Source organism: Molossus molossus, unplaced genomic scaffold (genome assembly GCF_014108415.1).
Source record: "Molossus molossus isolate mMolMol1 unplaced genomic scaffold, mMolMol1.p scaffold_m16_p_1, whole genome shotgun sequence".
NCBI classification, from domain to species: domain Eukaryota; kingdom Metazoa; phylum Chordata; class Mammalia; order Chiroptera; family Molossidae; genus Molossus; species Molossus molossus.
In genome coordinates, this window is record NW_023425344.1 from 15097485 (window position 1) to 15123904 (window position 26420).

General features: G+C 41.4%; 1 protein-coding gene across 2 annotated transcripts in view; it reads left to right on the forward strand.

The window, feature by feature from the left end:
• The window catches only part of LOC118636952 (cytosolic beta-glucosidase), a 123387-nt gene that overhangs the window by 12601 nt on the left and 84366 nt on the right, over positions 1-26420 (forward strand). For both annotated transcript variants that reach the window (XM_036271946.1, XM_036271955.1), the window contains exon 2: positions 19155-19382. In XM_036271946.1, the coding sequence (XP_036127839.1) occupies positions 19155-19382 (228 nt within the window). The remainder of the gene's footprint in view (positions 1-19154; positions 19383-26420) is intronic.

Consider the following 26420-nt stretch of genomic DNA (forward strand, 5'->3'; position numbering starts at 1 on the left):
GAAAAACCCTTTATCCTGACAGTTGGCCTATGGTAGAAACTTGGTAGCTACCACACTCCATCTTTAACACGAGAAGTTCAGAACACTCCGTATTTAGAGAGTTGTTCTAAGACATCAGCAGAAATTTGCCAGGACTGAAGGCTGACCCAGTGATTCCTGGGGGACCTTGAGGAAAGTCAATTAATTTGGGCATCAAAGGAATCTCAAAGTATTCTAAATGGTGTTTGCTGCTATCAGAGAGGTCTGCTCTTGAATTAGCTGCTGCTGCAAGTTCCAAGCTGCTGTGTTTTCTTCGAAAGATGCTTATGGGATATAAATCTTTTAAAGTGCATTTCATTGTATCAGTTGTTTTGTTTTCTTTTTTAAAGCCCATTAGGTTGTTATTAAGTGATCTATTTAATAGTGTCAATAAATTATAGAATTGGAGACTGGGTATTGTTACTTGGGATGGTCCCGACTGTCTAAGTTACTTGGCTTTGGCTTGTTTGACCTTTGTTTAGTATTAATGATTTAGAAAAATTTCCCCAACTTCACAGAGTTGATATAGTGGCTCTTTATACATGTGATACAAATGTGGAAAATATTTGAATAAGTTAACTTATAGTATTTGAATGATTGGACCAGGCTTATATAAATAAAGTGAAATAAATAATTGCAAATTTTATTTATTTTATTTTATTTTTTAAGTTTGTGCATCCTGGCCAGTCTCAGAGGAAAAGGGGGGAAAAATAAAGAGAGAGAGAGAGAGAGAGAATGGGAGGGAGATAATTGCAAATTTTAGAGGAATCAAAAGGCTCAAGTAAAGATTCAATATTTTATAAAAATGGCATAATTTATGACATTTATTATTTTAAGTGTAATTATAACTGTGTAATATCTATCCAGAAAAAGGAGTGGAAAATTATGCTGCAAAATATTAATACAGATTGATAATATAATCCAGTAGTTACAGCCACCTACTAACTACTGGCGTAGGGAAAACAAGACTTTTTTTTTAACCTATCTTTATTGTTGAATATATGACAAATGTCCCCCCTTTTTCCCCCTTTGACCCTCTCCTCCCCAATCCCGGCCCCCTCCTGCCTCCCCCACACTACTGTCAGTGTCCATTGGTTATGCATATATACATAGAAGTTCTTTGGTTTATCTCTTCCCATCCTCCCCCCCTTCCCTTTGAGGTTCATCGGTCTAACAACCAATTTGTATTTCTTAATTCCTTCATCTTTTTCACCCGAAAAGACTTTTGATTTGACTTTCACAAGTAATTGGTGTTGGCCTTAAGCTCTTTATGCCTCACTTCCCTCAGGTGTGTACTACCTGCCTTTGGGAAGTTATTGGGAGTAGTACATAAAGTCATTTTGACAATCTCTTAGCAGAGGGCCTAGAGTTTCTTCTGGAGAACTCAGTAAATGTTAGTCCTCATTATGATTATCCTCACCACCATTAGGACTACCACCACCATCAGCATCATCATGATCATCCATCCCCATCCTCGCCATCAGGTGGTAAGTTGGTCTGGGTCCTCCAAGGAGCAGGTGCCCAGATGGTGTTGAACATGCAAGTTCATCAGGGGAAAGGCCCACGGCAGAAGCTGGCGCGGGAGCCGGGAGAGCCCGGGGTGCAGATGTGATGAGTGAGGGGAGAGGAGGGAGGTTTGAGGGAAGCCTTCAGATCGAGGTCCATTGCAGAGGGAAGTTCCCCAGGTCTTTGGGGAATCCGGATCCAAAGTCGCCTGTCAGAAGAGACTCACCTTCCAGGGACCAGCTTGTCACCGTGGCTTTGCCACCCGGGGCATTGGCTGGGCGCTGCTGGGGAAGTGTGGCCAGTGCGCACGCACCAGCACAGGTGACGGATTTCGGGGCTCAGCAGTCGGGGCTGCAGTCAGTTATTCCCCTTGAGGTTGGGGGTTTGAAAGTGTGTTCTTAAGTCTGTTACAGTTGTGAGTGATTTAAAAAAATCCTCTCATTTTTTGGGGTATCTTAATAATTTTTTAATACTTAACCTTCATTCGATTAACATGTGGGAGAAGAGGTAAAATAAAGAATTCAAAATATAGCCTTTTGCTTGGTTAACGTGAAGAGTTAGGGACTTGCCCAAAGCTCCTCGGAATTCCCAGCTGTTCACCCCACTTCGCCGCGTCGGTGCCGCGGCTCCTTCTTCCGGGAAAAGTTGTCCTTTTCGGATCCCACTTTAATTTCTAGTTAGAAACTTGATTTGATTAAAGAGTAAAAGTTTAAGTTTGTAACAGGATTCAATTAAAGTAGGTCATTCTTAGGGCGCTGAAAATGCTAACAGGCCTTTGGGCAAATTGGAACAAAAGTTGTAAAATTCAGTTGGATGCATCACAACATCTAACATCTTTAAGGAGGACATTTTGCCTAATAGGTTCAATTTAGAAATATTTAGTGGAGGTCATCAGCTTCAGCACCTAACAGATGTGTTTGTTTGTTTGTTTCTGCCTTTAGTTAGAGCTAAGACCAGGCCTCCTGAACCCTAATCTACAAAATACACAATTTGTGGTGGGACCTTGAAGAGAGTCAATTAGTTTCTGTGACTTTACCAGTAGGTTAAAAAGGAGATTGCAATATTGGTGAATAATGTGCTTAGAGATGTTTGCATAAAAGATGCTTTGTCACTGTAAAGTATTATTGAATATTTATGGTCTACCAGACTGAGCCAAATGGCCCAGAGGAAAAAAACAGTCAGATTTATGTAAACCTTGTTCAGTGTCCCAGATACTTCAGGATGGGTGCTCTATATATGAATGAATAAATCAATTCTATAAACATTATTTTAAATTTTGAAGGCCCATCAATATTATCTGGGGTGTTAGCCAATGTGTCTGACCTATGACATTGAAATAAAATGTCTGCCTCCAGGTAACTATTTCAATCTTATAAATATTTTTAAAGCCAGAGGCGTTGACAACAATTAATGTTTTCTTAGAGTTTGGTGTCTGCGAGGAAATGTAAATTGTATCATTACCTAAAACCTGCAAGAAATGGTCTCTCATTCACGGGGTTGCTCTAAGAATTCCCAAATCATGTATCATATACTTCCCTTCCCCTCCCCCATTTTTTAAGAAAACGTCTTTTACTCACTGTCTGCACAGTAGTTTCCTATCACGTTATTGTGAGAAATCTGAGCCCCCAAGAAATAATAAAAAAACATTAGCCGTAAACACTGCCCAAGGACTTAATGGATCTTACTGAGCCGCACAGCGCAGACGTATTGGGACATAAATAGGTGATGGAGATAAGAGGAGCAGAAGCAATTTGTTTGGACGGGGTCACTGCTTAATCCAAATGGGTTCAGCACAAGAATTCATGAAACGTGACAGTGGGCCAAGAAGAACTTGCTGTGACATTTCAGATCCCCCTGCCCCCACCTCCTCTAATTAACCATTTCAAGTATAACACAACGTAGCTCACATACAGATAGGTGAGACCCACCGGTACCAGGTGTCGGCCTGTCGGAGGGGTTGGAGGGCTCTGCTCTCCACAGGCATGGACTGTGACTCAACAATTTCTCAAGTTGGGCTTTTAATTTCTGCAACACATTGATTCTGAACAGCATTCTCCTGAACGGCGGAGACCAGGGCAGCGCTGCCTGATGACATGGCTTGTCATTGAGCGCATTTGGGGAGATCGCACGGATCTAAATATACCTTAGCCGGTCTCACGAGACATGTGAAGACATAAAAATGAAGTATAGAAAACGCTCGCTATCATGGGAATGAAAAGAACAATACCAATAACAAGCACAGCTGCCTTTTTAAACACACACTGTTTGCCACCAGGCCAGCCATTTCACACATTTTCCACAGAATTACTCCATTGTGACGGATGAGGACGCAGATTCAAAGCAGCGCACTTGTCCAGGGTAAATTTGTATGAGGGAGTGCTAGAGATGTGTTTAATTGCAGGAAAAAAACAAAACCCCCACATTCCTGATTAGGTAGGTTGTCAGGAATTCTTGCCCCATTAGTTGGTGGGTTCAGGATTCTCCAGCTGTGAATATCTGGATACGACCCCCCTCTCTTCAAGTCAAGCTTTCCAGGTCGACCTACCCCCAAATCCTCTCATTTCTCTTGGGAAATAGGGGTGAAGATTCAAACCCCAGAGTTAGCCACAGTATGTGACATGTGTGATCCCTATGTCTAATATGATAAAAGAAAGAGCCAGCTGAGTTTGAAGGCTGCAATTTTTATTTGTCAAAAAACGATGCCATTTTCACGAATGCCAGAGTTAGGTGGGTATTCTAGGAAACATACCAAAATGGAATTCATTAAAAGAATATGTTTGAATTTAACTGACAGGAAGAATTAATTGACCTGGCCCTATTCATAGAATAGAGTTAGAGAGCCTATTTGGGTGTGGGGGGCTTGTTTGTGTTGTACAATAAAAATCTGTGATTTTTGGTTGATAAGAAAACAATGAAAATCAAATTAGTGTTTATAAAATTCTTGGGTTGATTTGCTTCTGAATCAGGCCAGACAAAGTCCCAGGAATCCTGGTTTCTTAGGGCACTTTATGTCCCACCTGATGTCACTAGGAAGTAACAGATTAACCACAGGGTGCACTGTGTGATTTTCACGCGGCAGAGGGAGGAAAGAGATAAAGGATGAAGTGTTGCCCAGGGTGCTTCTGGGCAACAGCAGTTTGAATGCAGGGCATCGTTTGCATCTTAACACTGATGTTTGATCTCTTGCCCCATAGTTATGTAATAAGAAAATTTTATTATTTAAAGGGAAAGGGGAAAAATGGGCCACTGAGAAACGTATCTGCCCCTAGGAGACAGCTGTTGCCATGCATTTTGTCCAGGGGCCCTTCCTTCTGCTCCACAGCTCTGGAATAGGAAGCACGCCCTCCTCGAGGTGCTGAGGCCGGAGAGACTACTGAATGCAGGCCTCAGAGACATGGCAGAGCTGTGTGGGCGCCTGGGCACACCCAGCAGGTCTGGGTGGTCACTGGCCAGAGAGCAGCCGCGGGGTCCAGAAAGAGAACCAGGGCTGGAGTCTGCAAGGAGGGCAGGAAGACCAAGTGGCTTCCGAAAAGGCCTGGTCCCTCTGAGATCTTTTCTCAGGGGGACAGTATAGCCCAGACTAGGAGGTTCAAAAGCTGTTTATTAAGAACCACAGTATATGCCTCCTAGCGAGTCAGTTTTAATGCTCAACTCCAGTAATGCATCCAATAAATTTTCTCCACAACTCCAAGCAGGACAACCCCGGTGTCATCATCATTTTTATTTTGCAGATGAAGAAACTGAGGCACAGAGAGGTCGAGTGAGTATAGTAACACAGAGGTAAGTTACTGTGTAGAAAAGGCCATAGGATGTAGTCAAGAGCTATGTTAGCTCAGTCACAACAGCTTCCAGTTTTAGCTTCGTCCGTCACCAGCTCTGTGAGCTTTCCTAAATCCTTTAACTCGAGGAACACTCAGACTCCTTTATATCTAAACGTGGGTGATATCAATAGAATAAAACACGTGATGGGGTTCAGGACATGCTACCCCAAAATATGACACCTTGGAAGCTGAAGGAATTTGAGAATACAGCTGGAACGGGAAGGTCACTGTGACCTTCACCCACCCTTCGTCCTCGATATAGGTTATAGAACATCCCTGTGAGAGGTGCCTCTATATCCCTGAAGGAAAGGCACCCTTAGCTCTGAAAACACGGCCATGGAGGAGAATCGGAATAGACAGGCCTTCCTAAGGGTTCCCCCACGTTGCTGCACTTCCCTCAGGCTCCTTAACCCACAGTGTTCCTCTATGACTGTCCCCCTTCATCACACCTGGCATACAGTCCCCAGGTCTAACTATTCCTTTAGGTCTTCATTTCCTTGTGTTGAATCCACATGTATGCTTTTTCCCTGTGCATCTGTCTGTCGGTTTAATTTTCAGACCCAGCCAGGAAGCCTGAGAGGGTCAAGGGAAATGTTTCCTTCCCTACACATGTAAAGTGCTTGTAAGGGCTTAGTCCGGGGTAGCGATGATTACTCTCACGATGCTTCTGCCAGGATATCACGCCCTTCTGTTAAGTGGGGCTCAGGTCGGCATGGTGGCCGTCAGAGGCTGCGGCCAGCCGAGAGGTGGCGTGCTCTGATGCATGGGGAGGGGGGTGGGGCTCTCCTCCACGGGCAGAGCAAAGGGCCGTTCGCTAGAGAGGGGTCCCACGCCTTCACGGCTGCACGCAGAGACTTTAGAAAGATTAAAGAGTAACTGCAGCAGAATAGGAGAGGCAGAGGCCGTGAAGACGCAAAGCCACAGATGTCAAATGGCACTGTGGTCCACGCAGAGGGACTCCGAGACACCTTTGTGGCTAAAGACATCGTGGTCGTCAGAAAACACACGACAAGTACAGGAGGTTGAGTCCGAGAACCCAGATTGAAATATTTCCTCTCACGCTTCACTCCTGAAAGAATCGATCACCTCTCTAAGTCAGCCTTTCAATGACAGCGCATTCTGTCGTGTATTTGCAGTGCTCCAGTAGGTCACTGCGGGCACTTGGCTTTGTTTACCCTTTTCTTCGGCTCAGCTTTCCCTTTTCTTTCAGAGAAAACTGTGGGTTCTGTTTCTCTGGTGGCCCATAGTCTTCTCGTGAACTGGGTATTTTCTATTCGCTCGTCATCCTTGCCTGTTCTTGGCCCTGGGCGGCCAACCTATATGGGTGGCATTGTCCTCTGGCGTCGGTTTGGACTTGATCAAGTGGAAGCATTAGCAGGAGACAGTAGAGACGGGTGGGAGGAGAGAAAAGCCAAAGTGCTCGTTCTCTGGTTCCTTCCCTGCTGGACTGCAGTGGGTCGGGGTGTCCCTTTCCCACGGCCGCCCCTCCTGCCAGGCTGCTCTCAGCAAGCCACAGCTGCTGATAGGTTCTAGAAAGATTCTGCTCCTGCCCCCCTGTGGGTACTAACAGCTTCCTGCCGCTGCACGCCCCGAGGTCCTGTGCCATCCCTCGTTGCCATCCCCAGACTCTTCGTACACCGCCGTGCACAGTCCTCTTGTGAACCTCCTTCAGTTACCCAGTGCGAACGCCATCTGCTTCCTGCTGGGACCTGGCCGATACATATGGCCCCTTCTCATTGCAACACAGTCTCACATTTGGTCTTTAGAATAATTAACCTATGAAGAACTTAAACTCCAAATCTGATTTAGGGTTAAGTCTGTTTCTTTCTTTCTTTTTTTTTTTTATCCTCACCCAAGGACATTTTTGCATTTATCTTTTAGATAGAGTTTGGGGGCGGGGAGAGAGAGAGTGAGAAACATCTACGTGAAAGAGACACATTGAATGGTCGCCACCCACATGACCCCAACCGGGGCCGTGGGGACCAACTGCAACCAAGTTACGTGCCCTTAGAGGGAACCGAACCCGGGACTCTCCGGTCCGGAGGCCGACGCTCTAACCGCTGAGCCAAACCGGCCAGGGCTTAAGGCTCTTAGCTCTGTTGGAGGAGAGACTGGCCCCCTTTCTTTCTCTTTCTGCTTCTCATATTTCCATTGTTAACTGAGCTTCGGATCTGGTCCAACCCTGCTGACCTGGAGCAAGGTGAGGTCACACAGAGAAAAGTCCTTAGGGTACTTTCACATCTGACTCTGATGGACATTAGAGCTGATCCTTTTTCTCACGGGGCATGTCTGTGACTCCTTCAGAGGCGCCCTTGCTGGGGGGTGTCCTGGGTCCCCGAGGCAGGAGACGTTTCTCCGGGCTGAGCCATTCTCCCTCCAGCCGCTGGCCTCAGGCTCCGGCGTCGAGGAACAGTTCATTTTAAAGCACTTACCTGCATGCAAGATGCTTGTTTTCAGGTGTATGCCTTTTCTTAAGATAATTTTAATAACATATTTTTCCTTAAAATTCACTCTGCTTTTATTTTCTGTTTACTCCAAGATTTAGTTAGAATTTTTAAAAAATGCAAGTGATTTGACTGGGTTATTTTATTGTTAATCTCCCTCCTTCTCGCCTCTCCTTTTCTCTTTTTTTTTTTTATTCCCTCTCTTCTTTTTTGTTTAACCGCCAGAGAATGTGGAGTGCGTGAATTATAATATTTGGGAGTACTTCAAGGTGCTTGGAAATACTTTTCTGTTGGTGAGGAACAATCTCTGTCTCTCAGATGTGTGTGTATCACATGTATATATACACATACATACATAGAAACCTATATGTATATATAAAGTCAATCATGGACATCTGTCCATAAGAGTATAAGCTTATTAACCATGTTAATCAACTTCTCTCTTTCTTTGTCAGTTTCAGAGAGTCTCTCACTGTGTTAGCGGAGTTTTCATTATATCCCTACATTCAAGGAAGGTTTTTTTCGTGTACATTTCAAAACTTTATTGTTACATGCACAAAAGTTCATGATTACTATATAGTACTGATGAGCTGTAGCTTTTATTAATATGAAAATTTTACTTTGTTCCATTTAATGCTGCTTCTTTGTGTTCATTTTTACAGAATATCAACATTGCCAAACTGAGTTTCTTTTTATCAGTATTTACACGATAAATATTTTTCCTCCTGGCCTTTACTTTGGTTTCAACAGGACTCTTTAATGGATTTATGATTTGGATGAATACCGACCAAGTATTTGAAGTTTTATCTGCCAGCTTCATTATTTTTCATTTTTTATGTAATAGTTTCATTTGGTTGCCCTGCCCTTTCACGTCCCCTCCCCCCACATTGTTTATTTCTCTGCTCTTTTCCCATCTGCTCTTAGCCCAGTGTCCAGTGACTGCTGCTGTCCTCTGGTTGGGCCGCTCCCTGGCTGTGTGCGGCTGCTCCGCTCTCGGCAGGACCTCGTTGCTGGCCCTGGAACTAAGTGTCAGCAGCCCTGGAACTAAGTGTCAGCAGCGCCCAGTCTCGCTCACCGAAGCAGCCTCGCCCATTTCCACCCCTCCTTCGGGCGCCGTACCCCTCCTGACCTTGAACCAGAACTTACTACTTTGGGGCTTAGGTCTACAATTTCTCTTCTCTTAGGTTTTCTCTATTTTTCTAACTTTGTTTTAAATTTTATTTTATTGACATGTGCATAGTTGAAAAGCTCAGGTAAGTACAGTGAGAGTTATAATACCCACCATATGCAACAACAGAGACAGGTTATTTTTATGCCACTCCATGGTACTTGTTTTTATTTTCCCCAAAGCCCGTGCTTTTGAGTCTTTCACTATCTCTTTCTAGCACTTTCTTATGTGTTTCTAAGTAACATGTGTATATGGCTGGTTTGATGTTCTACTTGAAAATAAGACATTGGCTTCCTGTGTGTAAAACGAGATCATTTAAAAGTCAGCTTGGTTCATTATACTCACAAAGCAAACTTTCTCTTCTCTCTTTTTTTAGTTTGGTTATTTAACAAACGTTGTCTAAAATCGTCATTTAGTTTTTACATCACTGTTTTGTTTTTGTTTTTTTAATCCTTACCTGAGGATATTTTTTCCATTGATTTTTAGAAAGAGTAGAAGAGAGGAGAAAGAGAGAGAGAGAGAGAGAGAGAGAGAGAGAGAGAGAGAGAGAGAGAGAAACATGGATGTGAGAGACACACATCGATTGGTTGCCTCTTGCACACACCCAGCTGGGGCCAGGAATTGAACCTGCAACCCAAGTACATGCCTTTGACCAGGAATCAAGCGCAAGACCCTTGGTCCTCAGGCCGATGCTCTAACCACCGAGAAAACTGATCAGGGCCATGTCACTGTTTTATATAAATACTGTGCATGGCTGAGATACCTAACGTCTTTTTATTCTTACGCGGACTTTGTTTTGCCTAAGAGTTCATAGTTGTCTGTTGTTGTTGGCTTCCTCTTCTATGATTCTTTCAGTAATTCTCCAGTCTGCCAGCAATGTAAATTACTTCTTGACATGTTCAAACACATAAGATCCTTCCTTTCTTTCTTTCTTTTCTTTTTTTTGTTTTGTTTTGTTTTTCCCTTGGAACCCACCACCCTCCTGTGACACAATAGTGAAATGAGTATCCATGAAGTATGGTGGTTTTTCTTGTCACTTCTGGGCTCTTGTCCCTTTTGAGCTAGGTTCAGGCACACAGGGCAGCTTCTCGATGAGGGTGTCTCTGCTCACCACAACCTCAAGGTTTCACAAAGAATAGTCATGTCTAATATGCTTAGTGAATATTAGTGATAACAAGACATGTATTTGTTGTTACTTACAAATGGCAATTACTTGAATTTGTAGCCACATTTCATTTTTCAAATTAAGAATGTGCAGTAGCCTACAAGCATGAGGGTAACTTCCGCATGCCTCTGTGAAGCGATGGGATGGCAAACATCATTATTTCTGTTTATGTGCAGCACCCACACAGGGATTTTAGTCGGCACACACTGCTCCCACATACCGGTCCTGCTACGGGAAAGCAGACAAGTGAGTGCCGAGTGGACCTGCCTTGACAGAGTGCGAGATGCTTCAACAGATGCCTCTGCCACGGTGCTCTTTGCTAGGGGTGCACCAAGAGGGCCGTGATTGGCATGGGGATTCAGAAAATCCTACGAAACAGGTGGTGTGGTAATGTTGTTTTTGGGTTTCGTAGAAAAGTCTACACACACCTGTGAACACACACTCACACATTTATTTTTTACTTGACATTATTTGCTCTGTGCAGAAGACAGGTCTACGTAGGTCTGCGTCCTCTCAAAGGGTGTCGCTGTGGCAAAGTGTAAGGGGCAAGACACCGTGTGTAATGATGGCTTCTGATCCAGGACGTGAGGGCTCCGCAGGCCAGGTCATCCCAGCCCAGACTCTTGGCCCGTGACCACAGGCAAGACTGCACATCTTTTCAGTGATAGTATTTCCTACACGTGTGCTCTGGTACCAAGAGCAGGCTGCAGCGAGAAGAAGCCAAGAGGGACTGGGGGCTTTTTGTGACGCGTTGTGAGCGTTCGTTGCACTGAGTCAAGAAGAGGAGAAAATCAAGGCTTGTTGAACACAGACCATCTGCCATGGGCCCCGCTAGGCACCCTTGCCTTGGCTCACATGATGTTTTCTAGAACTTCATGAGGTCGATATTATCCTCCCACTATGCATACTGAGAAGTCAGATAAGAGGCAGAGACAGGTCTTACCTCCGCTGCCTGTGCTCTTCCCACAATGCTTTGCAGCCTTGGAAGTCTTTGATAGGTAGGTTTGTAAGTAATATCAACCGTTTACAGCTTTGTGGGAATGCCTCCTATGTCTTAGTATGGTGAGATTTCAGAGACACTATTATTTTCTTCCAAATTACTAAAAAATAAAACATAGGAGCTTATCATTTCTTGCCAAAAATAATGACATAAGCTGCCAACTGGTCTTTGGACCCCTAGTGCATTCTTCCTGGAATTCACCCTTAGCACTGTCACTGAGTGACAGGTTTGCTTTCCCCTTACTTGGCTCACTGTGACAACTCATACTCATCTTTCAACGCTTGCCTTCAAATGTTTTCTCTTGGTTAACTCCCAGTGACACAAGTCATTCTTGAATGCTTGCTTCTTGATTTGCCTGTAGTATTTCCACATGATCTTAAGATAACTCACTGGCATGTGGTCTAAGAATTTATTTGTCTGATATTAAGTAGGTTGTAAGATCCCCAAAGGAAAGTGAATATGCAATGATTACTTGTAAAATGTATAAATGTGAACTAAAACATTAATTCATTTAGTTAAAGACTCATCTAAGTTGTAAACAATAGACTTCATAGAGTTTAATCTGTTGGTGTCAATAAGGGTAGGACTTGTGTATTACATTTTGATATTCACAGTTATTAGCTATATGATATGTTATCTTGGGAAAATTAATCTTTATGAGTCTTAGTTTCTTTTGTTCTTATTAGTAATAATTATAGCGCATCTTCTAAGAGTTATTGCGAGAGAATGAGGTGGTTGATGTAAGTTGTTGGTATAGGACAGACAGAGAACTAAGACCAATAAATAGTGTTTACTATATAACACTGAAATGTATTATAAACATAGATAAAATAACAGTTATAATGTATATGTATAGTATAAAAAATAATAGTAATATCCACTTAGCATGTTATTTCTAGAACCCTCTCTTATATTGTCTCCTTACCCTTCTTCCCAGAGGTATGAATTTTGCATCAATCAATTCCTTGCTTTTTGTTATGGTCTTAGCACATGGGAATGTATAGCTAAATAATCGATTGTTTAATTTTACATGTTTTGGATAAGGTGGAAGTGGAAATATATTGTGTGTATTCTTTGCAACTTGCTTTTCCCTCTCAATATTATATTTGGGAGATTTATCTATGTTGATCTGAATAGATGTTATTCATTCACTCTTGCTCCTGTGTAGTCTTTCATTATATGACTATTCTATAGGTTATTTATTTTTCATAGCTTCATTGTCCTGATAAAGGAGTGGAAATTTGGGCAGTTTCCAGTGTGGCTTTTCTTGTTGTTGTTCCATTGTAGGTATATAAATATTTCCTGGTCTGCATTGTAGAAACAGGGTATATGGTGGTATATGAATCCGTGGGTTTTGGTAAATGTTTTCTTTCAATTTTACTAGCTATTTCCATATTGCTCTCCTTCCAACGGTGTGTAAACATTCCTGCCATGCAATAATCTCTCCAGTGCTTCATATTGCCCAACTTGTAAATGGATGCCAACTGTGTGGGTGTAGAATGGTATCTTGTAGTGGTTTTCATTTGCATTTCCCAGATTTTTAATGATCTCTTACATTTAAAAAAGTGTTTGCTAGCCATGTGTTTCTCCTTCTGTGAGGAAACTATTCACGTCTTTGGTCCATTTTTCTGTAGTGCTGTCGGTCTTTTTAATTAAAATATCCAAATATAATTGTGGATTTGTCTATTTTTATGTTTTACAGTTTCTTTCAGGTTTTGCCTCATGTATTTTGAATGTCTGTTAATAGGTGCATAAACATTTAAAATTGTAATCCTCTTGCCCTGGCTGGGTAGCTCAGTTGGTTTGAGCATCCTCCCAATACACCAAGGTTGTGGGTTCAATCCCCGGTCAGGGCACATATAAGAATCAACCAATAAATGCATAAAAAGTGAAACAACCACTTGATGTTTCTCTCTCTATCTCTCCCCCTGCCTCTCTCTCTCAATTCAATTAATTAAAAAAAAGTATAATTCTCTCAATAAATTGATCCTTTTAATATTATGCAGTGACTCTTCTTGTACCTGGTAATATTCTTGCTCTGAAATCTACACAGGTATCAACGAGCTCCTCCAGTTTGCTTTGATTAGTATTAGCGTGGCACATCTTCTCCAACTGTCACATTTAACCTTTTATCTTGATATTTAACATGAGTTTTTGTAAGCAGTATATAGCTGCGTTTAGTGGTTTTATTCGATGTGACGATGTCTTTGAATTGGGTTGTTTAGACTCATTTACATTTAATGAAAGTATCGGTATGGTTAGGTTTAAAACGACCCTCTTGCTATTTGTTTTCTATTCGATCCATCTTTTTTTTGTTGTTGTTACTTTTATTTTCCCTCCTTTTTCTGCCTTTTTTAGTTTACGCATTTTTATAATTCTATCATACATTTTTTTTTTGCAGGCTCATTAGCTATAACGCTTTGGTGTGTTGTATTTTTCGTGTAGGATTTATAGTATACATCTTTAACTTGTTAAAGTCAACCTTCAAGTGCTATTATACCACTTCATGTGTAATCAAAGACATTTTTTAAACACTGTATCACTGTCCTGTGATATAACTGGACTCTGCTGACAGCACACTTCCGTTTCCCCTCTGCTGGCCTGGCTGCTGCTGTGCCTTTTATTCTCACATATGTTAGCAATGCTAGACTACACTGCCGTTAATTCTAAAAAAGTAAATGCTCTACTAAAGAGATTTAAATAAGACGTATGTTACATATTTACCCAGGTAGTCTCCATTTCTGGTGCACTTCTTTCCTTTTTTTTTTAAACGTTTTTTTTTTCTTTATTGATATTAGAGAGAGGAAAGGAGAGAGAGAGAAACATCAATGAGAGAGAACATCAACTGGCCACCTCCTGCATGCTCCCCACTGGGAATCAGGCCCACAACCTGGGCGTGTGGCCTGACCAGGAATCAAACCAGTGACCTCCTGGTGTATGGGTCGATGCTCAACCACTGAGCCACACCAGCTGGGCTTCTTTCTTTTGTGTAGATCCACACTCCATCTGATATTTCTGCCTGCAGGACTTTTAAAAATTCCTGATAGAGGGTTTGCAGGTGAGGAATTCTTTGAGCTTTTGTATGTCTGAAAAAGTATTTAGCTTTTATTTTTGACACATATTTTTACTGGGTTTATGTTAGTTGGACAGATTTGTTTCCCTTCTATTATGTTAAAGATGTTACTCCACTATTTTCTTGCTTGCATTTTTTTATTATGTTTTTATTGATTTTTTAGAGAGAGAGGAAGGGATAGAAATAGCAATGTGAGAGAGAAACTTGGATCAGCTGCCTCCTGCACACCCCCTACTGGGGTTTGAGCCTGAAACCTGGGCATGTGCCCTGACTGGGAATCGATCCAGGTCCTCTCAGTCAATGGGACAATGCTCAGTCCACTGAGCTATACCCTCCTGGTGCTTTGCTTCCTTCCTCCTTCCCTCCTTCCCTTCTTCCCTCCCTCCCTCCCTCCCTCCCTCCCTCCCTCCCTCTCTTTCTTTACTACAACAAATCTACTGTATTTTTATCTCTGTTCCTCTAGACATTATATCATTTTCCTCTGGTGGTTTTTGAGATCTTTCTCTTCATCACTAGTTTTGAGCAATTTGGTAATGTTCTGCTTTGGCACACTTTTCTTCATTGTTTTGTGCTCGGGGCTCACTAGATTTGGAGTTATTGGTTTACAGTTTTTCTCAAATTAAAAACAATGTCAGCCATTATTCCTTCCAATGTTTTTTTTTTCTGTGCCCTTCCTTTCTTCTTCTTTGGAGATTCTGATTACACGTAAATTAAGCTGATAGAAGGTGTCCCATGGGTCACTGATACTCTATTTATATTGAGTCGTTTTCTTCTGTTTCATTTTCAAGAGTTTCTACTGCTATGTCTTCAAGTGCACTAATATTTTCTTCTGTGATGTTTAATCTATTAATTCCATCTAGTACATTTTTCATCTCAGAAATTGCAGTTTTTATTTCTTGACGTTCCCTTTAGATCTTTCATTTAAAAAAGCTTCCAGGTCTCCACTTACTTTTGCATCTATATTTATGAGTGAGATTAGCTTATAACTTTTTTTCTGGTAGGGACATTTTCTGGTTTTGGAATCATGGGAATTCGAACCTCATAAAATGAGGTGAAAAATTTTTTAGTTTTTATTTTCTGGACTAATTTGTGCTAGAGTGCTATTTAATAGAACTCAGTTGTAGAACCAATTAGCATGGTATTTTCTTCATGGAACATTTTAACTACTGATTAATTTTTAAATAGTTTATAAGATCTTTCAAGTTTTTTTACTTTTTGTTGAGCTATTTAGGTGTTTTAATTTCCTAGAACGTGTCATTTCCATATAACTTTTCATGTTTGCTTATACAAAGTTCAATATACTCTTTGATGAGCATGATCTCTGCAGTTTTGGCAGCTATGTTTCCCTTGCATTACTAATACTTACTTTAAATTTTCTCTCTCATTTAAAAGACTTACTTTGCAGGGTTTATTATATTTTGTTAGACATTTCTAAAGGCGTCCTTTTACTTCTGACAGTCCTCTCTATCCTGGTTTGTTTTCTATTTTATTTCTGATCTTACTTTGTATTTTTCTCTGATTGTGCCACCTTGTGGTGTTCTTCCTTCTTTTTATCTTCTTCCTCCTCTTCCTCTTTCTTCCTTCCAACTTTTAAGTGAGATACTTGTCTCATTAACTCTGAGGCTTGCTTCTGTTCTAACACATGCATTAAAGCTCTCTCTCTGAATATTTTAAATTAGATGCCACAATGTTTAAATACTTATTTTTTGTTATTTTGTTTTCAATGATTTCTGGTGACTACGATATAGCTTCTTTAACCCTTACGTTATTCAGATGCACCTTTTCAGATATCTGAATTTTTGGGGTTTGTAATATTCCTTAGACGTTAAACTCTAACACAATATATTAGAGAGTGTATCTGCATTTCTCCAAACATTTGAAATTTATGGAGTCTTTATTTATGGATCAATTTTTGCTCAACTTTTATACTGGTTTTGTCTACTTGAAAAGAGTGGAGTAGGTTCTTCAACTGTGGGGTTCAGTACTGTGCAGTGTCATTTGTACCCAAGAGATGAGCTTGTTAATATTTGCCATCCTTGTTCTTTCTCAGTCACTGAGAGGGGTTTTGTATCAAGGTTATTTCAGCCACATAAAATGAGCTGAGGAACTCTTCCCTTTTTTAATTTTCTGGAATGATTTGTGCGAGACATAAAAAGTGTAAAGACTTGTGTAAAGTCTTTTTATTTTGGTTTTTAAATGTTTGGTAAAACTCACTTTAATGAAAATCTCCCATTACAAAACAGGTTTTTCAGTGTTGTTTTTCAGTTATGCCCATTTTTGCTTCACATGTTTTGAAACCAGATTATAGATGCATGTACATGTAAGACAGTGTTGTCATTATGTGGTGGCCACATTCTCTTCGTTCATGCTTTAGCCCTTGAACGTCTTTGCTCTTTGCCATGAGGGGGCAGGGATATCTTTTACCCGTATTTTGACTTCAGTTGTCCATATTTTTATGTCTTAGGTGAATTGGTAAAGAGTAAGTCACTGAATTAAAGAAAAATCTAGTTGGACCATAATTCTCTTTTATCTGGGGAGTTTAGTCCATTCACTTTTATTGTTATAAGTGATCATTTAAACCTTGTTCTACTATCTATTTTTATTAACATTTATATGTTTATTTTTTCTGATTTTTTTGTTCTCTTTTTTATTTATTTAGCTTTTCCTATCTGACGTAATGGTTGAGTGTGGGTTCTGGATAGCAAATATCAATACTAGCTTAATTTTGTAATTCCCAGGCATGTTGCTATATGTTTACCTCAAATACATATGTTCAAAAAACCTGTATCGCCCAGCTGGTGTGGCTCAGTGGTTGAGCGTCGACCCATGCACCAAGAGGTCGCCAGTTCGATTCCCAGTCAGGGCACATGCCCAAGTTATGGGCCCGATCCCTAGTGGGGGACATGCAGAAGGTGGCCAGTCGATGTTCTCTCTCATTGATGTCTCCATCTATCTCTCCCTTTCCCTTCCTCTGTCTCTAACCAATAATGAAACAACAACAACAACAAATAAGCCAACAACCTGGATTGTCTTACATATTTTTAAATATACGAAACGTTATAAGCATATTATACATTTATTCTTTTTAAAGTTACAGACCAAAGTCTATTATCTTAGAGCAATTTTAGTTTTACAGAAAAAGTGAGCAGGGAGTATAGAGAGTTACCATAAAACCCATTCCCCCAGTTACCCACCGTATCAGCATATTGCATTAGTGTGGGATATTTGTTACCACTGATGAGGGAATATTGATACATTATTCACTAAAGTTCACATTCATGGTTTTGACAGTGACATGCGTCCACCATTATAGTATCACACAGAATTGTTTCTTTGTCTTAAAAGCCATCTCTACCCCACTTATTCATCCCTATATACATTCTTCTAAATCTTGATTTTTGTTGTTCTTCAACATAAAATTTTTGAGGGTATTTTAGTACATTCGGGCTGCTATAACAAAATACCAGAGACTGGGTGGCTTATAAACAGCACACATTTATTTCTCCCAGTTCTGCAGGCTGTAAGTTCAAAGTCAGATGGCACAGTTGGGTGAGGGCCTTCTTTCCCAGACAGACTTGTTCCTCACATGGCAGAGGGCACTCGGGAGCTCTGTGGGGTCTCTTTTGTGAAAGCACTAATGCTATCCTTGTGGGCTCTACTCTAGTGACCTACTGACCTTCCAAAGACCTCCCTTCTAATCCCATCACCTTGGGCATTTGGATTTCAACACATGAATTTTGAGTAGGGTGCAAACATTCAAACCATGGCCGAGGGTCATCTCTTCTCTGAGTCATTCATTTTCATTGTTGATTAGTGTTTCCTCTCTATCCATACACCTTCAGTTAATGATCTGTTCTGCTATTGATAGGATGTAAGTTGTTCCTAGGATTTTGCTGTTTTGGGCTTTTCTGCCTCAATATATTGTAGATTCTCTGCCTCATGTAGTTTCTTCGTGGAAATATATGAGTGTGTCTGCAGAGTGTGCACCTTGAAGTGGAATGAGGGACTGATGAGATTTTAAAAATTAATCCTTTGCACCATAAAATGGATTCTAACTGCCTCCTTAAACAAAATTTCTATATGAACAGATCTTCCAAATCTAACGTAATTTTTACTTTCTGTTCCTCTAATGTGTACCATGCTCTTATCTCTGAGCTTAGTCAAGTCCTAACTCTTCTTTTATCTATTTCCCCTATCCCCACCTCCAAGAAATTCACCTTGATGATCCAACATTTTCTATATGCTTCAGTCTAGAAGTGACTTTTCTAGGAGACGTCTGACTCGAGCCCGCATCTGGATAAATGCCATTCCTTGGTTACCTTGCAAAGGCCTTTAGGTTGGCTATTTCGCAGTTGCCTATGGCTAAATTCCTCAAGGACAGGGAGCACGTCAGAGTTCACCTCCTGTCCCCTGTGCACAGCATAGTGACGGGCACATAACATTGTGTGAATGAATGACCACGGGGCACCAATATTATATCAGCAATGATGGGGACCAGCACCTTACCCACAAATAATTAACTGGGTGATCACAGGCTCCGTTGTTAAATAACAAGTGTAGAGGGCCAAAGAGAAGGTTTTGGGACTTGGTCATGCAGAGCAAGGACAAGGCATGTCAGTCGTGGCCAAGGGAAATGTTCACAAGGAGATGTTTTCATCTCAGACATTGTAAGCTAGAGCTGCCTCGGTTGACCAGCCAGGGGATCTCCAGACAATGAACTATGAAGTCTGCTATGTGGCAGCACTATGCAATGATTTTCCATTTGCCACCAGTCAGCTTCAGGGATCAGGGGTGGCAAAACATATAACCCACTCGTGTGTGTTATTTTAAAAGCATATTTAAAAGATATAAATATGGTGCATTGAGTTAATGAGGTTTGCTTTTTTGGCAACAAATATTTACATTCCACATATGCCTCTTGATGTTTAGAGTATAAGTGTTTCGTTTTCTTTTTCTCAGGAGGCTGGGATGCAGATGGAAAAGGCCCTAGTGTCTGGGACACATTCACCCATCAGGGAGGAGACAGAGTTTTCAAGAACCAGACTGGCGATGTAGCTTGTGGCAGCTACACTCTGTGGGAGGAAGATTTGAAATGTATCAAACAGCTTGGATTGACTCATTACCGCTTCTCTCTTTCCTGGTCACGTCTGTTACCTGATGGGACGACAGGTTTCATCAACCAGAAAGGCAAGTGTTTCTTAAAAATAGAAGGTTGCAGCTTTAATTCAAGGTTATTGCTGCAGCTTGGCATAATTAATCCAGTATGCTATTCTGCAGTGTAGCTTTGAAACTGCAAGTTTTGGGAGTGATTACGGGGTGCATTTTTTGAAATGGGCTTACATTAGCTGTCTCAGTGATATTCTGCATTCCCTTCACTGCAGGTCGTTGTTGGGAGGGGGCAAATAGGTGGGCAGCAAGAGGGTTGAAACACGTGCTTTATTTATATAAGGTATTATTTGAGTGTTAACCTGAAGGTGAATTTTCAAAAGTTGTGTATAAATTATTTTCTGTTGTGTTACACTGGCATGAGTTATGAAAAGCCCTGGAGAACTTGAGATGATTCTGAGCATTTCAATAGGAGCTGAATTAATGGAGCTAATTAACTAGCACAGAGGTTAGCACCGAGAAATCTGGAGCCCACCTACATGAGCTTAAGTACCAGCTACATCACTTCCTGTCCATGTAAGCATCTCTTGGTGGCTCAATTTTCCTACAGGTAGAAGGGGATCTATAATAGTTCCTACTTCAGAGAGTTATTGGAAAATTAAATAAAATAATCTTTGTACTCTTTACACTTGCTTGTATATCTTAAAATTATCCAATACATGTTAGCTATTATTTATATTAGGCCTTGTAATTCAAAATATTACACCCTGTTCAAAAGACTGTTATTTATGAGTCATTTTACATATATTTTCTAAAAGGTAGAATGATCACACTTTACAGAGGTGGACATCCAAATATTTTGTAAATGGTGGGTCTGGAAGTTAAATCTAAGGTCTGATTACCTCCTTCCACACAACAGGGTTGGCACACGATGACCCGAGGTTCACATTTGGGTGGCCACCTATTCTTGTCAATAAAGCTGTGTCGCAACACAGTCATGCCCATTGTTACCTGCTGTCTGTGGCTGCTTTCTCACCACAACGGCAGAACGGAGCAGCTGTGGCTGAGACCGTGTAGCCTACAAAGCCTATAATATTTGCTATCTGGTTCTTCAAAGGAAAGTTTTGTGACCCTTGTACTACAACATAATGGCTTCTTAATAGAGAACCTTTATTGCTACTTTGTCTTGGAAAAGATTTTACACTATTGCTAGAGTGGGGACTAGGTGAGGCAAGGGACGTGCTTGGGTTGCAAAATTTAGGGAGTCACTCACTCTCAGGGCCTCCCGAGAGCAAGGCAGGACTTGCAGGAACCCGAGTGAAGGCACCCGCTGACCTCAGCACACGTCCAGCCTAAAGAGCCTTCACTGATACTAAGGGGTTCTTTTTGAGTAAGGGATCTGATTTAGAACATAGTAAGAATAAAACACGATAGCAATTTCTAGATAGACGTGTGCATTTGCAATGCCCATTTTATGTCAGGTGGGATCTGTACCTTGTGACATGGAACCACAACTCATGGACTCACATGTCACCTACAGCCTTAGCGTAGCCTCCGCCGGATGGGAACAGCAGATTAGCAGGTTCATTGCTCGATTCTAAAGACATTAGCCCTGTGACTAACTGCCTTTGATTGGATGTCTTCTTTCTGGACATCACTGGCTAGTTTTATTCTTTGATTTGGGACAAAAGTTAATATGTTGTTCAGTTTTAAAATGAACTCAAAATTTTCTACCTTCCCAAACATCATCTGTACCCTCTCTTCTATAGGGCACCATCATACACCCAAGGTCTAAAAACTAAGAGTAGTCTTGGAATCTTCTCTTTGCTTTGCTTTCTACACCTAATTGGTTGCCAAATCGGAGGCATCTATTTATGTCTCTTTAACTTCTCCCCTCCTAACCATCTTCTGTGCCCCTGCCCTGGTTCAGGTATTTATCATTCTCATCAAGGACTTTTTGATATACCCTTGATGGGTTTACCTACTTTTATTTTCTTTCTTTGTCTTTTAATTCTTTATACAAAATGCTACCACAGCAATTTTCCTAAACATGGTCCAAGTCATTTGGCTTACATCATCTCTGCTGAAAACAAAGCAACCTAAACAATGTTAGTCACCCCAAGGCTCAATGTACCGTCTACACTCCTTCACATATCATTCTGGGTTTTATTTGACTTCACTCACCCTGAGTCATGACAGGCTGTAGTTCCCCCGTGCATAGGACCCATGCAGTTCCCTGAGCACACAACCCGTCACTTATTAAATATACTACATAACTTTCTACCCTTGTCAGAATATTCTTAAGCTCTTCCTATTGCCTGGAAGGGCTTTTCCCGAACTGCCAACCAGACCCCCTGCCTGTCTATCCTCCTGTTACGGCCTAGCACAAATGTTTTTCCTTTTGAAAAATCTTCCCCTATTCCAAGACAGAAGAGATCTTGTTTTCCATTTTCATAGCACTTTGTAAAACTCGCAGGGTATTTCTCACAGTCTTCACTCTTAGTGTTATGAAATCCCCCGTTCGACTGTGAACACATGGGTTGAATTTGATTCAACAAACGTGTGTTGAGTGTCTGTGTGTCAGGTGTGCTTGGTGCTCATAACATAGATGTAAGACGATCCCTCGAATTGCTTCTGGTATCATGGGAGATACTTCTGCCTTGTTCACCCCTGTGACCTAGCCCAGTGTCTTGAAGGGAGGAATGGAGTAATCATTTACTGAGTTTAATTGAATTAGGTCAATAACGATTGTAAAAAATCACTCTCAGGACAGGAATGGTTGCCTTTTTAAACACAACGTTATCTTTATTGTTGAAAGTACTGCAGATGTCCCTCCTTTTCCCCCATTGACCCCCTCCTTCCCGCTCTCACCCCCCTCCTGGCCTCCCTACACTATTGTCTGTGTCTATTGGTTATACATATATGTATATAAGTTCTTTAATTGATCTCTTCCTGCCCCCTTCCCTCTGAGGTTTGTCAGTCTAACAACCAATTTGTACTTCTTAATCCCTTCACCTTTTCTGCCCATCCTTTGTGGAGCATGTACTATGCGCAACTCACTGTGCCCACATTGTACCTACTTTTCTAAATTTAATGCTCCTAATAGCCCTATGAGTGAGCGTGTCCTCTAAACAGAGGGTATCACGGCTACTGGGGTGTAACTGTGGGCGTACATTTACTAAGATGACGGGTTTCTTTAGGGCTGATTCAGCTTAGGTCTGTCTGATGTCAAAAACCCAGTCTCTAGTCTTGACATTTACAACCTCACCAAATGACGTGTAATCTTTGTGCTACAGTCTCCCTGTTGGGAAAATGAGGTGGAAAACACTCCATCAGTACAACTCTGTTCATTGTTTTAGTCCACGATTCTGGGAGTTTGGAGTTTTCACTGAGCTTGCATTTGGTTGGTAAAAAAAAAAAAACAAAAACGGAAAAATTAAAAACAGAACAAAAACATAACCCACCAGCTCACACTATAAGTCCATAATTCCTTATCCGAAATTCTAAAATCCAGAAGTCTATGAATGCTGAATCCTTTTTAGCAAGTTTAGTTCTCAAACTAATTTAGCAGCAAAAGCTGACCTAAATTGATGTGGAAGATTTTTTATCATCTCAGTTTTCTTCTGCTTGATGAGGATATTTATATATTTTACTCCAGAAATATTGAGGGATACTAACTCAGACACCACAAGGGGTGTTAAATTTAATACATGGTATTTCCTTTCTAAAATCTAAAAATTGCTAACACGTTGGCCACCAAGATTTGCAGATAAAGGATCGTGAGCCTCTACCAGTGGCAATATATCAAGCTATTTAAAACCAACGTAAGGTTTTCAGAAGTTCAGGGAACACACTGTAGACCCGCAGTCCCTGAGCGGGAAGCAGAACGGCTGGAGGCTGGTGGTGGTGGGACTGGAGTCGTGGGGGCCACCTGAACAGTGTGGGGAGTCACTCATGCAAATCTCACCTGGGGATCATGTGCCTCCAGCACTGAGCTTTCTGTGTCTGCCCAGCTTTTGTAAAGCCACAGCTGATGAATATCACGGACTTTTCCATGAACAAGAGGGCACTGGAGGTCCTTCCAGGAGGTAGAATTTCAATAAGCAGGTGCTCATTCTTGTTCAGTGATCTGTTGAAGCCATTGGAACAGTTTTAACTCAGAAAGGCCATATTTCTTTTTTTTTTTTTCCCTGTTTAACTATTTTCTCAAAGAGCATATAAAGGACGGAAATCCCTTGTCGCTGTTCTTCCTGAGGAATCCCCTCTTTTGTGAGTTTGACTCCTTATTTCAAAACTTGATTAGAAGACACATGGAAACTTATAAAATCCTATGTTGCTAAATCGGAAGAATATTTTACAAAATGGAATTGTTTCACAGTCTCTTTCAAATGTCAAGTTTTCCAGGTTTAACAAGAAGAGACTGAGCTGGCAACGGAAACCACACATTTCTGTATTTCTCAGCTGTTCAAGTGCATGTTCATCTCTGTCTCAAATGTGAGTTTCAGGTGATTAGGAGGGGACTCAAGTGTGGGAAATAAGAGAAAAAGGAATGCTTATACAGAATTTCTTGTTCACTTCTAGGTTGGAAATAAGAGCACAATTAGCAGCAGGAATGTTAACTAAATAAATTACCACCACAAGCTTTTATTAATCTCTTACTTATTTGGGGCCATGTGGCAGCCACTCTCCCCAAATTTATCCGCCCCCTAATTCTTAGAGACTGTAAGTATATAATTTTACCTGGTGAAAGGGACTTGGCAGACATGATTAAAGTAAGGATCTTAGGAGAGCAGCCTGGATCACGTGGGTGCTTGCAATGTAATCACACGGATCCTTACAAGAGGGAGGCGAGAGGATCAGGGAGAGAGAGAGAAAACCCCAGGGCTGAAGCCGAGCTCAGGAAGCAGAGAAGTTGCAGTGCTGGCTTTGCAGGCGGAGGACCGGGCCACGAGCCAAGGAATGTAGGCAACTTCTAGACCCTGGAGCCGACAAGGACATGCATTCTCATGGACAGCCTCTGGAAAGGACGCAGTCCTGCCGACATCTGGATTTTAGCTCAGTGAGAACCATTTTGGATACCTGATGTCCAGGATTGTGAGACGATACATTAGTGTTGTTTAGGCTACTGGGTTTGGGGTGATTTGTTTCAGCAGCGGTAGGTAACTAATGCAGGTGGTGTGCCAAGGGACCCCAGGGCGACGAAAGAAGCTAGTGGTGGGGGTTTAGAGAGGAGTGGTCTTAAAGAGTTGTCATATGTGTGACCCATGTAGCCACTCCATCAAAATTAATTCTACATTAATACGTTTATAGTTTGCCTAGGAGGAGTCCAGTTCAGTTGTCTTCTATATGGAGACATCAGTTTTGCAAGTGCCAACCACGTATTTTTCTCAGGATATTTTCCCGGTTTCTTTGTTCTGTATAATTTTACTGCACTCCTGGCCACAGCTGACTGGATGAGGAAAAGACTTCCCTGTGACATTTCATTTGTGTAACCTCATGAAAAAGATCATCTTGCCCTGTTTTGTTTGTTTGTTTGTTTTTTGTTTTTCTGAGAGATGTTTGCAATTGAGGAGCCCAGAGGCTTAGTGGTGGGTGGTTGGCCTTGGCAGATCGGATGCCCATTTTGAGACCACGGCAAATAGAATGCTTAAAGACAACTGGTCTTTCGAGAAAGAGCCATGCAGTAGGTGGATCAGGAAAAGCTGAGATGGGAGAGATCAGAATTTCCTGAGATGCAAAGATCTTCTCAGCCCCAGCTTCAAATTCCTCAAATTCCATTTGCAGTCATGTTTTGTTATTGGGTAGGTGATATCTCTTGATCACTTCAAAGAGTGCTCACCACATCCCATGCAAACCAGCCACCGGCCGTTACTGCCACTTTCACATTGAATTTAATCTGAATAGGTTCCATTTTTCCAGGTCCAAAAGACCTTAAACTCAAATATGCTTCATATTTTTAATGATGAAATAAAAATAAATAGATTGAATTGAAACAGAGACGATGGAAGTGATGATCCAAGAAGGCCACAAACATGTCAATACTTCAAATAGTCAATCCTTTTCTAACATCCAGATGTAGAACTGGGTCCAAGTGACATCGAAAGTTTCAGGATCTGTAGATTGGTAACAGATGATCATTTGAAAAGCACATTTGTGTGGAGAATTGTACCGGTCTGGTGAAGCTAAAGAACCCTGTGATGGGTTTCCCTCATTAAATACCTACAACACTCACGGGGTAGTACTATTAATACCCTCCTTTGTAGATGAAGAAACTTGGGTGTCAAGAGGCTGGGTGATTTGTCCATGACCCTTTCACTGAGTTGTCTGACCCTGGAGCTCTGCTCTTAAAAACCTCACCCCACTGCATCATGGGAAAGTTTCATGACAACACCCAATAAACTGTACAAACCAGAAATGCAATACTCCATGGTGGGATGTGAAATATTAATCGCCCAATGCTTTGTTTCTCTGACATGCTGATGCATGAGGAAAAAATTTACTTAAATTTTTTTTAAATCTTCAGTTCAACTGAGGATTATCATGTTGTGTGAATTACATGGCTTGTCATGACTTACGACTGTTCCACATCTAATGATGCTTCAGGAGGTAGGTCATCGATTCCTCCGAAAAGACAAAAAGGACCTGATGTTATGAGTCAGCTCCAAAGTCTGTGTTTGTTAAGGCTAGGAAAACAGAAACGGCACTTCTGGTGCTGAAACATGAGTAAATGGGAGAAATGGAATATCGCGGTGGGAACAGTCTGCAGGGCGGGTCTAAATGCTGGCTGGGCCTTATGACAACATGGGCACTTTGTATCCTCACTCTTTGCTGAGGATACAAATGCCCACCTCTTGGGCTTAAATATGAGTGCAGTAAGAAAAAGCTGATGTTTTTATATGCAAAGCCAATGGAAGAAACTGGCTATGTGAACGTTGTCACACCAGTTCCAAGATGATGCCAGGACAGCGGCTTTGAATTCCCCATTTCACAAATGAGGATGTGTGGGTTCACAGAGGTCCAGAGATAGGAAGGTGGAAGACCTCCATCAGGAGAGAAAAGAAATTTTTATAAATTATGGTGAGTATAATCGTTTTTTACTGGTGCTTAACAAATTACTAC